The sequence below is a fragment of the Nelumbo nucifera genome, chromosome 4 (genome assembly GCF_055504915.1).
Source record: "Nelumbo nucifera cultivar China Antique chromosome 4, China Antique-T2T, whole genome shotgun sequence".
Lineage (NCBI taxonomy): Eukaryota > Viridiplantae > Streptophyta > Magnoliopsida > Proteales > Nelumbonaceae > Nelumbo > Nelumbo nucifera.
Window position 1 is genome coordinate 12,192,335 of NC_142652.1, and position 15,204 is coordinate 12,207,538.

At 36.9% G+C, this 15,204-nt stretch overlaps 2 protein-coding genes across 2 annotated transcripts; one reads left to right on the forward strand and one right to left on the reverse strand.

Annotated features, from left to right (window-relative positions):
• Positions 1–1,956: 1,956 nt before the first annotated feature.
• On the forward strand, positions 1,957–4,151 carry XTH33 (xyloglucan:xyloglucosyl transferase 33). The gene is made up of 4 exons (XM_010273654.3): positions 1,957–2,320; positions 2,522–2,622; positions 3,042–3,250; positions 3,419–4,151. Exons 1-4 carry the CDS (start codon positions 2,089–2,091, stop codon positions 3,819–3,821), a joined length of 945 nt encoding a protein of 314 aa, XP_010271956.1. The 5' UTR covers positions 1,957–2,088; the 3' UTR covers positions 3,822–4,151.
• Positions 4,152–4,406: 255 nt separating this feature from the next.
• Positions 4,407–13,492, reverse strand: LOC104607896 (benzaldehyde dehydrogenase, mitochondrial). Its single transcript, XM_010273653.3, has 11 exons — positions 12,861–13,492; positions 11,238–11,372; positions 10,913–11,055; positions 10,650–10,803; positions 10,311–10,540; positions 9,545–9,634; positions 6,506–6,679; positions 6,275–6,412; positions 5,036–5,173; positions 4,885–4,946; positions 4,407–4,801 (listed from the first exon to the last, which is right to left on the reverse strand). Exons 1-11 carry the CDS (start codon positions 12,925–12,927, stop codon positions 4,528–4,530), a joined length of 1,605 nt encoding a protein of 534 aa, XP_010271955.1. The 5' UTR covers positions 12,928–13,492; the 3' UTR covers positions 4,407–4,527.
• Between the last annotated feature and the right edge of the window lie 1,712 nt (positions 13,493–15,204).

Consider the following 15,204-nt stretch of genomic DNA (forward strand, 5'->3'; position numbering starts at 1 on the left):
CACATTAAAGTTGCTAATCGAACTAAAATGACTCTACAAAAATAACATGGATTAGTGGTTGAGGGGTAAAAATGATATTAGAGAAAAAAATTCCATGACAATAGATAAATGCATTTACGTACATAAGTGGCCAAAGACCTAGTATGACCAGAAATAACCAATTCATTCATTGATCCTAATGGAATTAACCTTGCTTTTTCATATTACATGCCCGATTGCCAATGGATCGAGTAAATTCAATAGACCCAAACTAAAGTGGCCCAATTATATAAGGGCTAAATTTGCTATTATTTGTTCAATTTAGAATTGGGTCAGAATTGATTTTGGTTGTTTTGGACTAGTGAAGAATTGAAGCAATTATGCATAAGAAGACCATATATAGCACCTATTAGGAGATTGATTTGTTACAAGTAAAATTAAAGAGAAAAGATAAGGATAGCCTAAAAAGAGACTAGATGAAAATAATAAGAAAATGATTTAAACACCATAACCATGGATATGGCATGAACCATAATTTTTAAAACCGATTCGGTGATCAAACTGGTCAGGGGTCTGGTTACCAGTTTGAACGGTTGACTTGTTCTAACAAAAAAAAAAATTTTTTAAAAAATAAAAAACGGTCAAAACCGTTTAAACAGTTTGAATGATTAACCAGCCGGTTCAGCGGTTTTCTAACCAAAATCAACGGTTTTAAGAAAAAAACAGAACCAATCAAATGACCAGTTCCCAATTTTTTCGATCCCATCCGATTTTAAAAACCATGGCATGAACAAAGTGGAATAACAACACAGGATTTATTTAGTAGACTCATATGATTCGGGACAAGATGATGATGATGAAGGTGATGAATTATTTATCTATTTAAAATTTCCTCAATTTTATACCTATTTTCTTATGATAAATTTATAAAATTATTATTATGATGGCTTAAATTAGAGGGGATTAAGGTAGGGGACATAAAAGTAGGCCATGTGAGAGCCTACAGTTAGGATGTCTAAATGTGTCATCAAATTAACAAATAGTTAGATTCGTTAACTGGTTAAAAAGTATATATAGCTGTCAATCATAATGCGGGTTTATAATCAGGTCAGACCCACCAATGAGCTAGTAGTAGTTGAGAATTAATGTCCTTTTGAAGGCTGCATCGCAGGACTCAGTAGTAGTAAAATCAGTGGACCTCATATACACCCTACTTTGTCCCCACCCGATTTACAGAACCGAACTGGTTTGGAAATTGGAATTAGGATTTAGTTCTGCACATTTACTTGTCGGCCGGGCAAAGGCCAGCCCTACCACTAATTACAAGTAAGAGACTAAGGCTATGTTTGGTTTGTAGAAAAAGGTAAAGGAAAAGTAGGGAAAGGTATCAAAACCTATACAAGTTTCTTTACCTTTTCTTTTTTTTTTTTTACTTTTTCCTTCAAACCAAACATAGCCTAAGAGATCGGTTCAAGCTTGGCCCAGCTCTTCTTAGGTAATAAAACAAACATCGGAAGGCAAATCAACACCGTTTTCGTGGTCGCAATCAACAAGCGATCTGGATGTGCAGTGTCACTACTTCCCAACCGTCGGATTGGTGCCAAAAGAAAAAAACATAAGAAACAAAAGAAGGCGTGTGGGGCTTTAAATACTCCAATTTGACCAGTAACAAGAGTAAGGGCCACCTCTGGCACAGGAAGCTGCTCTCATCCAATCAAACTTATATTTCTGTCAATTTGTACAGATGGATTATACAAAGACTTGGTTGGTGGAAGAGAGAGGAGAACCGGAGAAGGACCCGTTATACAGATGGATTAACCAGAAGAAGAAGAAGAAGAAACGAAAAAAAGTGTCCTGTTCCTGAAAGCTGCAACTTTTGTAAGCAGATGCACAAGACCCAGAAAACATCCCAAAAGCACCCCACGTGCTTTTCTATTTTAATGTCTTTTGAGATCCAAACCAACCACGCAAAGCAAATTGAGAAAAGACAGACCCAAGTTGGGGGTCAACAGCTGGACAATGCTAAGTTCTCTTGCTCCCAATAAATAATCACTTCATTCACTACTTTTCCTGCGCTGCCTCTTTTCATTCTTTCCATCTATCGACGAAATGTCTCGTTTTCCAGGAGAGCTGCTTCGTGCGGGGATATTCATCTCCTGCTTTGTGTTTGTGCTGTCATCATCTCGTAATGTAAATTACACACCTTCAAACCTCACTCACTTGACCGATCTCTTTCCTCATCGGACGTTCGCCCAAGGGTTCTCTGAGTTTTTCGGAGGCCCAAATATTCAACTCACCAACAACGGATCCTACGTCAATCTCATGCTCAACAAATCTTCTGGTAATAAACTCCTTCCTCCTTGTTAAGTCCCCGCTTAATTACCCACCTCAAAAGTATTCGCATCTGTTTTCTGTGTGGTTGGGCTCTCCTTCTGGAGTTGGCCAGCTTTTGCTTGTGTAAAGAAAAGATCACATGGCGTCCAAAGAGCAGTGATTCGATGTGTTATGAGCTGTTACTCTTTTTTTTTTTTTTTTTTTACAGGCTCCGGATTCGTCTCTCGAGACAGATACAAGTACGGATTCTTCAGTACAGCCATCAAGCTGCCCTCCGGTTACACCTCCGGCGTCGTCGTCGCCTTCTATGTAAGTCCTATTCTTCTGTTACCGGATTTGGCTGGCTAGATTCAGGACATGCATAAATGCGCTTCTGACACAGAAAGCATAGACGTACATCGTGCATGCATGCTCAGCCCAGAGTATGTACCATAACTTTAATGCTGTCACTTCAATGAAATAGTTGAAATGCTAAAACGAAATAACAGAATTCTCCCTCTCTCTCTCTCTCTAAGCGGACCTCCTCTGACCTTTCTCATGGTTGGTGCTATAAAAACTTGGGACTACGTATGTATTTAGGCGCGTATATATGGAAAGATGTATGCATGTAGCGATGTACAGGGAAATGGGCATTCATCTAATTAAGCACAGACATCTAGAGATGCATTTAGCGAAATAACTGCAATTATAGGCATAAAACTGAATCTGACACGCTAGGCAAAATGCAGATGTCAAATGCAGATAATTTCCCTCACACCCATGATGAGATCGACTTTGAGTTGCTGGGTCATGAAAAGAGAAAAGAGTGGATCCTGCAAACAAATCTCTATGGCAATGGCAGTACCGGCACGGGAAGAGAAGAGAAGTTTCGCCTCTGGTTCGACCCTACAGAAGAGTTCCATCAATACAGCATCATTTGGAACGACTACCACATAGTGTGAGTAAGACAAATAAGCCTTAGTCGCAGGAATTAGCAGCACCATCAGATTATCAAGCTATTTGATCATTAATTATCTGGATTTCCATTGTTGCTTCTGAGTAAATTAATTGAAAGTTGAAACCCATTTGACGTTAAGACAAATTAAATGAACAACTGCATATGCAGGTTTCTGGTTGACAACATACCGGTAAGAGAGGTGAACCACAGCCAAGCTATCTCTTCAATTTATCCATCAAAGGCCATGTCGGTGTATGCAACAATTTGGGACGGGTCACAGTGGGCGACTCACGGTGGAAAATACCCAGTGAATTACAAGTTTGAACCGTTTGTTGCTTCGTTTGGGGAGATGGAGATGGAGGGCTGCATATTGGACCCAACAACATCAGTGGCTTCGTGCCCAGAGAGTGGTCTGAGCATCGACCCGGTTCAAGGTGAAGCCTTCGCAAAGCTGTCACAGCAACAGAATATGGGGATGGAGTGGGCCAGAAAGAGGTTCATGTTCTACTCATACTGCAAAGATGCAGCCAGATTCAAAGTCCTACCACCAGAATGCAATGGAGCAAAATGACCTGGGATTGAAGAGATATGACCATGACATCAACTACTTAGACAACGATATTAATTATTCCATTCCAAAGGGGGGCCATCACATTGTGTCTCTACAGCTTACTTGTGTTTGCCCCGAAAAGGGAATTCTCCCATTTTTTTTATAGATAGAAGAGATATAAGAAAGTAATTAATTAGAAACAGATACGTAGCAATGTAGCATGTGTGAGAGAGAGGGAGAGAGAGAGTTCTATTAATTTGTACCATCAGAAGAAAATTTGCACAATTGCATGGATTTATTATGTATAATGCATATAACCTACTAGCAACAGACCCATTTTTGTTCAGCAAATGTTCCTTTTTCCTATTTGCACTTTGCGCAGGTCCACACAGCCGTTACAAACGGGGCCTCCTTGCAACAGCTTCTAGGCCCAGCTTGGAGATGATGATTCTGGGTTTGAAAAGGACTTGATCAGATTAAATAGGATTGACTTGGGACCAGCTTGGAGCTTATGATAAATTTCAGTTTTATGATGCATGGATCAATTCCACTTTCAGTCGCATCAGGCTTGATGGTCAACAACACCTATGGAATGATGAAAAGAAGTTTTGCTAGAAAAGGTCAAATGATGTTTTGTTTAATTGGTGTCGAGAACAAACCCTGATTCATTAATCAGATGGACTATGAAATAATGATCAATTGAGTAAACAATAAGCTGTCAGACAGATTATAACCAGGCTGCATTCTTCAAGGGAGATACGACAGCCTTCACTTGCAAGTAGTTGTCTAGGCTGTATATTCCTTTCTCTCTGCCGTTCCCACTCATCTTGTATCCACCAAAAGGAATAGCAGCATCAAAGACATCAAAACAATTAATCCATACTGTCCCTACTCTCAGAGCACGCATCAGGGTGTTGGCAGTCTCTAGATTGTTAGTGAAGACTCCTGCAGCCAGCCCAAAGCGAGATTTATTGGACCTTCGTATCACCTCATTGATGTCCCTGTTATCAACCAAAACATCATGTGAAAAAGCACAATCCATCAACATCTAAATAGAAATATGCATGGAGAGTTTGTAGCTTACTTGAATTTCAAGATGGACTGTACTGGGCCGAAGATCTCATCAGTGGCAATTAGCATGTTATCCTAATTGACATAACAAACCAAAAATCAAATTTGTCCAAGTAATTCATCCATGCTAAGCGAAGAAATTAGTGGAGTCATCTGGATGATACCTCAACATTTGAGAAGACAGTTGGCCGAATAAAGTAACCTTTGCTACCTAACCTTTCACCTCCAGTTTCAAGGGTAGCACCATTTTCGGTGCCAGACCTTATGTAATTCAGGATCTTCACAAACTGATCAGCATCAATCTGAGGCATTCGCAAGGACCATGGAATGGTATCAGTAAATTGAACTGTTATGTAATTCAAGCATAGCTGAATGCTGCTTCAAAAGTTGAAAGTCCAACTTATTTCTGAAGCTGAATGGCAAAAAGAATTAATTGTACTACTAAAAACAAAATTCAATGTTGCAACTTTAGTATGTCAAAGCCGAACCGCTTAGGTGATCTTAACTATCTAAAGCATCAATCCTTTTGTCTGAAATGCAAGCTATACATATTCATTTCTGTATTGATCTTAACCAACTAAGTGAATATTGAGGAAAATTCTACTCAGACAAATAGGTATCATATTGTCATTTGTTTTCCCGAAAAGAAGTCCCCATTTTCAATAAATATTAGAATACAGGCATTGACTCAAACTTGGGAGAGTGAACTGACAAATAGAACTCTCATGAGGATCCCACAGGAAATCTCCCATATAGGTCTGCAAACTTAACTTAGGCTGGCCAAACTCAACCAAACACAAACCAAGATTTTGGATGGATTAGGCTTAGATTTTTGGGTTCTCAGTTGGACCTGGACCTGAAAATTTAGGCTTAAACTCAATTTGGCTTGTGTTTGGGTTGAGCTCTTGGGAAGAACAAGCCTGAACCAAGCCAGGCACAACCAAACCCGAGCTCACCTGACCTACAATATCTACACTCAATGTATATATGTATATTGTGCATTTATTTCATTTATATGAATATACTGTATATTTACAATATTATATACACTCTAGAGTATTTTTTTGCAAAATATAAATATTAATCAATGAGTTTTTTTTTCTTTTTTTCTATTCTATTTCAAAATTGGATTTTAAAACTCAATAAAATGTAGAAGTGAACAAGAAGACCTTCAAATCCAACCAACACCACCCAAGTCAGCCCTGACCAAAACTTTGTTGGGTAGCTCCTGATGGGCTTGGGATGGCCAATTCTGGCTTTGACCTTGTGTTGGGCCAGGACTGGCTTGAGGTCCAGATCTTCCGGTTGAGCCTGGGTTGGCCTTAAACATGACTTAATCAACCAAAAGTTGGAATGCTCCCATAGACAATTTCAGATCAAGAGAGAAATATTGTCCAAATTACCTGAGGACCTTGTTCCACGCCTTTCTCAAAGGGATCACCAACAACACGCCTCAGAGCACGCGCCTTTGCTTTCTCTACAAATTCATCATATATACGTTCATGAACAAATGTACGAGACCCAGCACAGCAACATTGTCCCTGCAAAAAAAAAAAAAAGTTAATCTTATGATCAATAATTTAACCATGTAAGAGATCATACATGTTCTTATGAAAAGACATGATTAGCCTAACCTGATTAAAGAACAGAGCAAAGTGTGCAAGCTCAACAGCACTATCAATGTCAGCATCCTCACAGACAATGAAAGGGGACTTCCCCCCAAGCTCTAATGTCACTTTTTTAAGATTGCTTTTTGAAGCTAATTCAAGAACAACCTTGCCAGTACCAGTCGATCCTGTGAAAGCAAGCTACAAAGAGATTTGAATGTCAGAAGTGCATGAACCAGGGTTTTCACTGTTGAAGGATATCTATTGCTTGGGAAGCAACTTAACCATTTTTCAAACAATACTAAAAGATTAGTAGACAACTGTTGATGGTCTTCATAATATTCATGGCTTTATCACAGGTAAACCAAATCTAAAACATGTTTATGAGTTTTTAATACATTCTGTAAAGGCAACTTTAACTCTAGGATGACACAAATTTTACTGATAGGATACATTCCTCATCCCTAATATAAGCAATAATTTCCTACTTTAAGAAGGACTACCTCGAAGATCCATCTCAATAGATAGGCCTCATTAACAAGTAGCAAGTAACAACCACTACTATCCAGTAAGTTCCAACTAGATGATAAAGATCAGAAACTTTTCCTATCACAAATACTACTAATGTTCATCTATGAAAACTCGTCTGAACTTTTATTATTCAAATACTACTAATGTTCATCTATGAAAGTTTGAAGCATCATTCAAGTACCTATGTGCTCTAATATCCCTTCTTAAGGCATCGGTCTGGCTTCACTAGATTATGTTCGAACCACTTGAAGGAAGAATTATCTCTTGAAAAACACAACAACCATATTGCAAGGGATTGATTTTGAAATGAATAAACTTGTTCAACTTGAGTTGGTTACCATTGATCACATGATGCCATCTCTTACACCTATTACCATGAGAATGCCAATTAGCTCTGTTCTTTTATTGAATTAACCTCTGATTCTGATACTACAGAGGGGTTTAATCAAGCTTTGCCTGCAGTTACTCAAAAACTCCACGAGTGACAATGCAACATTCTTCAAAAATTCCTTCTCTGAAAATGATGCAATTTTCATTTATGTTTTTAAATATTTGTTTTGGTGATTGTCCATGTGGATGCCCCTTCATGTCAAAAATATTCTCTAAAAAAGTTGAATCAGAAGATTGTAGAGAACCAATAAGAGGCAATGAGGAACACCAATGGTTTCTTCGAACCTGCTTGCTAAGTTTGTGTAGTTTCAGTTTCTTTTAGGGAATGAACCTGGGTGTCAAACCAATGAAATAATATCCCAGGAAGGGAAGTTTTTTAGTGGGCAGTTATAATCATGATTACCAATTTCCCCGAAAACAGGTTTACCAAGTAAACATTTTAGGGATCAAGCTCCTATCTCAACCATGAGAATATGGATTCAATACCAGTTACATGCCAAAACAGAAAACACTAAATGGATAATCTAAAAAAATCTATGTGATAGAAGCATATAAACAAACTTTCCAATGATAGTAAATTTGAAATATATGCCAAATGCGCCAACAAAAGGCTTACCAAGAATAAAGCTCATATCTGAATGATTGATTTGAGTGATTATGGATAATTTTGAGAACATACATTGACTTGGCTAAGATAAGTTTGTTGATTAGCAATCATTCCACCATCTGCTTTGCAAATGGGGTTCTATGAGGCGGTCCATACAATTCCTTGCTTGCACCACCCAAGTTACAACCAAATGATAAAGTTCTCAAACATATTCCAGCGCAGAACAGCTTGTTGTATAAAGAACAAAGAAAAATGATTATTATCCAAGGTTCATTTATTAACTGGAAGATCAGACTAAGAGGCCATTTGATAACATTTCAAATGACTGACTGAATGACTTGTTTCTTTGTCTTTTTAGTGAATAGTTAAGGAGGTTGTGAGCCCCTTAATGGCTTAATCTGAAGTCAGGTTGGTTGCATTGCCTTCAAATATTTTATTGTTAGATTATTTTATCCACTAAAAGATAAAGCAATCAGTCATTTAGTCCAACCACTTCAGTTATTATCAAACAGCCCCTGATATAAATTTAATTATAAAAGTGGATGAGGCTCCAAGATGTAGATATCTAGATTCATCATCATTATAGTTCATTGTTGTCTCTTACAGTTACCATGATAATGAGTAGGCCTGACCTAAAATCCAAACAACATGTTGTTTCCTTTCGCAAACTTTTCACTGCATAACTGAGCACCCATAAGAATGATAGCTTAATTTTTTTCCTTTTCCTTTTCCTTTTCCTTTTCCCTTTTTTAAGTCTCTAGCATAAATATTGAGCTGGTTGCTAACTTTTCTGCGAGAAAGCTAGATGGTGACTTTCTATGTTACCTTGACACTGCACGGACCCAACAGGTGCTAGACACGAAATTTACTGTAAAGGTTTAAGTGTCTGACATGAAAGGGCACCCATACACAGATATCCAGGTATAATAGGTGAATTCAGTTCTTGAGGACAGATTTTGACATATTTACCCTGGAGAAGAAATATCAGATTATCTTATTACAAAGAATAAGATAACCTTGAAATAAAACAGTATGGATATCCTGAGGACCTTTTCAACCAAAGATATTTTCCAGCAATACTGATTCCACATCACATGATGGTCAAACAAGATACAGAGATCAATACAGAATACCTCTAATTTAATCCATCGTAATAATGTCAGATAAATAATTTTTTGGAAAATCACTTAGACCTCCCCTGTACTTTGACCCCTGCAAAAAGATCCCTTCATCTTTCAAAAAAAAAAAACATTGCACACAGTGAAATCTTCATCCCAATTAACAGAAGGGGTGTGTTTGCATATTAATTTAAAATGAAGGGAAGGTTTTTCAGAGGCCAAAATACAAGGGGTAGGTTTAAACATTTGTCAGAAAACACATAGGAGGTTTAAGTAATTTTTGCAATAAAATTTTAGAAGAATGGGTGGATGGCCATCCGACCAGTATTGGTTAATGGCCCTATTGGATAGCCATGGGCTGACAAATCTCATTCCATTACAAGTTCGGAATATCACAAGAAGAAAAAGTTACTCTTATACCTTATCCACATCCATATGACTGGCAAGAGCTGCACCAGCAGTTGGACCAAATCCAGAAACCACATTCAAAACACCTGGAGGAAGACCAGCCTGTCACAAAAAAGACAAATATCAATGCAAGGTACTCCATGAAGAAAGAAATTGACATTTTAACTACATCATCTACAAGAAGGTTTCTAATGAAACTCATCATAAAGATGTGGGTGTGTGTGTGTGTGTGTGTGAGAGAGAGAGAGAGAGAGAGAGAGAGAATCTGTTGAAACACAAGAGGAACTCGTCACCAAAGCTTAAAAGAATAAAGGATATTTTCAATGCTATTTTCAACAATAGATTCCATGGAAAGCACATATTCCTGCAGAAAATGCAGAATAATCCATGCTCTGATCAATGTCCGGTAAATATGTCTTACAATAATGAATGATGGGTCTAACTCTTTTCCCTATATTTGGATGTCTGTATGCTTTTCAGAAAGCATACAGTTTGATGTGGTTTATCCATATCCATGCCTTGAACTTTTATAAATTAAAATTTGTATGTAAATTATCATAAAGAAAGAGGGAAAATCTTAAATAAAAATGTACCCAAAAAGTGGAATTTGTTAAAAAGTCCAAATATTTGGGATCAGTTACATGTCAGGTTGTCAACACAGTTAACCATTGCAAAATGATAAAAGAGTTTCTCGTTTTTATTAGGTAAGCTCTAAAAAATATATGAAAAAATGGAATGAACAAAGAATGTGAAGACATATAACAGTTCATAAACCAACCTCATGAAACAGCTTTGATGCATAGAGAGCAGACAATGGTGTCTGCTCTGCAGTCTTTAGTACGACAGCATTGCCACATGCTAATGCAGGTCCAACCTTCCAAGCATACATGAGAAGAGGAAAATTCCAGGGAATAATCTGCCCAGCAACACCAATTGGTTCGTGCAGGGTTTGGACATGGTGTGGTCCATCAGCTGGGACAGTGAGACCATGAATCTTGTCTGCCCAACCTGGAGAATTTGCAAATAGGTGTAGAACTTTACCAAAATATGCAAAATAAAAGGCATTCCTTAGACACATGTAGCAAGAGCACATATCAAAATCTCCCATTTCTCCTACCAGCATAGTATCGAAATAGGCGTGTTACAGTTGGTATTTCAACTTTTGCAGCCTGCTCATAAGGCTTTCCACTATCCAAGCTCTCAAGTGCTGCAATTTCATCATTGTACTTTTCAAGCAAGTCGGCAAAACGGTACATTATCTTTGCTCTTTCCTAAACAAAGAAAGCAAGATAAAATGGGTGAAGAACTTTAGTAAAATTCAAGAATCCCTTCTATTAAATATTACTTCATCAAATAATAAGTACAGGTAAGAATTATTACATAAGCAGTCATCCTTGGCCATGGCCCCTCATCAAATGCCTTTCGAGCAGCAGAAACAGCTCGATTGATATCTTCAGCATCACCTTCAGAAACATGAGCAATCACCTCTTCTTTACTAGGATCCAAAGTAGGAAAAGTTCTCCCTACATCCAAAGGAAACTTCCTAAATCAATTGTGCTAGATGATTACTTTACAGGAGGATCTTTGAAGCAACAATATAAGAAGTTGTGAGGCACTTTTTTGTCATTAAAATTTCAAGGTACTCATAATAATCAAATGGAAAAACTATGCTCTTGTCTGCGAGTTAAAAAGAGGAAAAGCTCACCAGATGCTGCATCAACAAATTGTCCATTGATTAAAAGCTGGGTATGTTCAACTTGAATGGGTGGAGTGCTTGGTTCTTCAATGGTATTGGCAGTGCAAAAACAATAGATATCTCTTCCCCAGCTTGATTTTCTGCCTGAAAAATTATATTCATAGATATAAAAGGGTTAATAAATAGCATTAATGAAATCTTACCATTTCTCAAAAAAAAAAAAAAAATGGCACTGCATTCATGAAATCAAACCAAGACATGCATTGATGCATATGCACTTGCACATGAAGAAGACTTTCAACCATATAAATGTATGAATAAGTAGCACTTGAAAACTGAAAAATCCTGGTATAAAAAATTAATTGGATAGCAATTAATACTGGAAAGAAGCAAAGAGAATACACAAAATCTAAGTTCTAAAAGAAAAGATTGGACTTTTCAATGCAAAGACCAATAAGATGTGTGAGTCATGACACAGACAATGGAATAAAGAAAAACACTCCTCTTTAGGTCCTGAGTCATGATCTCTGTTTTCACCCTTTTTGGTTATGAATCAAGCATTTAACATGCTTCAATAGCTATGGCTTTGTTTATCCTTTATTTTATGTGTGATCACAAAAAAAAATGAATTTGGGAAATTTTCAGATGGGTCTCTGAGTTTGGTCAGCCAAAAAAGCCACTTTTATCCCTGTTCACATCAGAAATTCTCTCGATCAGTTATCATGACTCTTCTCTACAAGACTACTACATCCAGAGGAACTCTTCAATCTAAGCACTCAAAAGACCAGTAGAGATTGAAATATCTTGGTATATAAGTCTCACAAACACTGTATATAAGAAATGAGATACAGACCCTGATGCTAAGGATCAAGGGATATGAAAATGGAAAAGAAGGCTACATATCGACTGATTAACAAATACAGGTGAGTCCAGTGGAACTTTTATTCTTAGTGGATTTACTAGTATAGTCCATTGTCAAAACATGAATTACAGACTTAGAAGGAAATAGAAGTTAGAAATTTCATGCATGACCTATCAAATGAAAATAATAATAATAATAATAATAATAATAGTAATAATAATATACATTTGATTTATAATCCAAGAACCATTCTAGTACAATTTTAGGTTGAAGAATCTTCAGTTGCGAGTCACCATGAAAAACTAAGTGAACATGGAAGATCAGATAATTCAAACCTGACACTAATGTTTGGTACCATTGTTGTTTGTACATTGTACCTGAATCGTTTCGGATTGATCAATACAAATTGGCGAGAGATGTGTGTTCTCACGTCGCATATGAGAATCAATTCAACTAAAATACCCCCGTAGCAAGAACAGTCTCCCCACAAATGCATTTTTAAGGTATGCCTGTTTCAACTACAAATAGCCTCAAACAACACTACTTGTATGCCAACTGTATCTATCAACCCAAAACGTTTCAGGTAGAAACAGCAATGGTTCCAACCACAACCTTAATAGAGACACTGAAATTAAAAAAACAAAATGCAGACGCAGACTTTACAACGTGAACCAGTCGATCTTATTCAAACAAAAAGCTATTCATCACTTGTACAAAATATTAATTCTTGGGAATTATCAATGTCTCAGAAATCCTTGCAGAATCGTTACCTAGAGAAAGTACCGAAGAAGCAGAGATGGGTCGAGAGAGCAGCCACGAGATCCTTCGAGTCGCCATTGCCCAACTATTCAGTGTGTAGTTTCTATCTAACTGGTTATCTTATCTTTCTCATTCCCTTCCTATATATCATATTGCCCTCGTAAGCGTTATTTGTATTTAGCTGATTAATCGGACCTTAAAAGTAGGAATAGGAGAGAGAAATTCTGGTGAGAAAGGATTTTACTGATTGGCTGGCTGACACGGGCGGAGAAAATTCAAAACATACAAAACCCAAGAAGGAAGGAAAGTAACCAACTGTTTGTTTCTTGAAAATGAAGCCAGTAAATCATCCAATTCACATTTTCAGCGGAACTACTAGTCTATTACAATTATTGTTGACATTAAATGTTTATGAAATGAAAATCAAAAAGATGATGAAGAAGAAGAAGAAGAAAGAAGAATGAGTGAATTGATTGCATGACAGAGTAAATTGAATAATTTATAATTATTTTTCTCTGAAAGCTGGGCTGTTGGGCGTTGGGAGGTAGAAGAAGATAAGCACCTTCTTGGCGTGATGATGTCACGATGATGGCTTGTTCTCACGAGTCATCAAAACTCCATCAGAAGCTCCGTTTTTTCTGTCAAGTTTGGTTGAAGACTGACTGAGAATAAAAATTGCAAACAACTTTTGTCCGATGTTGGAGCAAAACCAACTTGGTTGTTTGAACGAGACGAGTAAGCACATGGGAATTGGGAAATGGTCACAAACAACTTCCATGAATCAAAAATCATGGAAGACTTTTCTTGTTGGTTGTAGATGTGTTAAATTCTTGATGGTTTCAAAAATATGAATTGGTTTTTTTTTAACAAAATCAACTTATTTTTAAGTCTTAAAATAAAATCATAGTTTAAAAATATGTTTTTTTTTTATGTGGCAATTTAACAAGAACATCTTACATTGTAGTTTGTAGAACACCCCCTAAACCCCTGGCCTTGGTTGCTAACATGGCAGTTTAATTAGGTTTGTGGACCCCTCTTTCTATGTGGCAATATATAACAACCTTCTGCCACGTGGCAAATTGATTCAGGCAATAGATACCTTCGGTATATGGTTGCCCAAAAGTTTAGGCAACCTGGCCATCTGTGAATATGGATGTTGTTGTTTCAAGATTTATGGTTTTAAAGTTCATACTCCTCGATGCATTGTAAGTACATTGCCCAAGAGGCAAAACCATTAGAATCAACACACAATGGTGTTTGTCATTTTAAATAATCACTTTTGGCTCATATCCACCACATTTAGGCCCCATTTGCTTTTTGCTAACTTATTTATCGGATAGATGCACTTATTCACGTAAGTCTTAGGAGTGCATTTACCCATATTCATTTATTTCCCATATAAATAAGGCAATGACCATTTTAGTCATAAAAATTCATTACTATAAGGGGTATTTTTGTCCTATTTAAGTATTGGCAAGTTCCCCAAAGGTGGAAAAATTATTTATCCACCTAGGAGATGGGTATCACTTACCCGGATAAGTGGTACCCGCAAAAATTTACATAAAACTAAAAAAAAGAACCTTCCCATATAATGTTGATATATATTTGGCCTCACATCAAGAAGATCATCCTAAAATTTTATTCCATTATACCAATCTCTCTTCCAATGCCTTTTTCTAGATTTTACATGTTTTATCCAGATATCCAAGGTTTTGAGAGAGGTGGATTAGATAGAAACTATAGCATTTTGGAATTTCTTTGCATGAAATGGCCTGGTGGCCCTGGCCCTCTCGAAAAAGGTTGGAATAAATCCCAAGTTTCTGCAACAATCAGCCAGAATCCACTGCCGAAAATCTGTTTTTTAGACCATTTCTTAAAAATTAAAGGTGTGGTTTGAGAAAATATCATTTTTTTTGTATTTTCTCGTTTATGCTGCCTTTATATGACAGCAACGGTCCCAAAAGAAAAACGAAGCAACCATTTTCTAAAAAAAAAAACCCTCCCAAAGCACAGCATTGATTTCAAACGTCGACTGAACCAATTGGCACCTTTCCAAGATTTTATAACTGCATCAAGCAGTAATGATCCTTCAAAGCCACAGAAATTCTATTGCACTAACCAAGGTAAATACATAAAAATATACAATTTGGGAAAAGTTTGTGCATAGTTTGATTTAAAAGATAAGTTAAAAAATAAAAATGTATTTAATACATTATCTTGTGACATATTTTAAGAGCATTCCATATTATTTATTTATTTAGGGAAAATTTTCAATTAATACCCCGTACTTTGGGCCTAGTGCCACTTTGGTCCTCAAACTTTAAAATGCAACAATTCAGTACTCAAATTTTTAAA

Bases quoted from the DNA above. Each gene is read 5' to 3' on its own strand.
- LOC104607896 (XM_010273653.3), bottom strand. From the start codon at position 12,927: ATGGCGACTCGAAGGATCTCGTGGCTGCTCTCTCGACCCATCTCTGCT. The intron at 11,373-12,860 runs GTAACGATTCTG...ATAATTTTTCAG, and splicing joins TTCTTCGGTACTTTCTCTAG to GCAGAAAATCAAGCTGGGGA. The intron at 10,804-10,912 runs GTAATAATTCTT...TTCTTTGTTTAG, and splicing joins GGCCAAGGATGACTGCTTAT to GAAAGAGCAAAGATAATGTA.
- XTH33 (XM_010273654.3), top strand. From the start codon at position 2,089: ATGTCTCGTTTTCCAGGAGAGCTGCTTCGTGCGGGGATATTCATCTCC. The intron at 2,321-2,521 runs GTAATAAACTCC...TTTTTTTTACAG, and splicing joins CATGCTCAACAAATCTTCTG to GCTCCGGATTCGTCTCTCGA. The intron at 2,623-3,041 runs GTAAGTCCTATT...GGCAAAATGCAG, and splicing joins GCGTCGTCGTCGCCTTCTAT to ATGTCAAATGCAGATAATTT.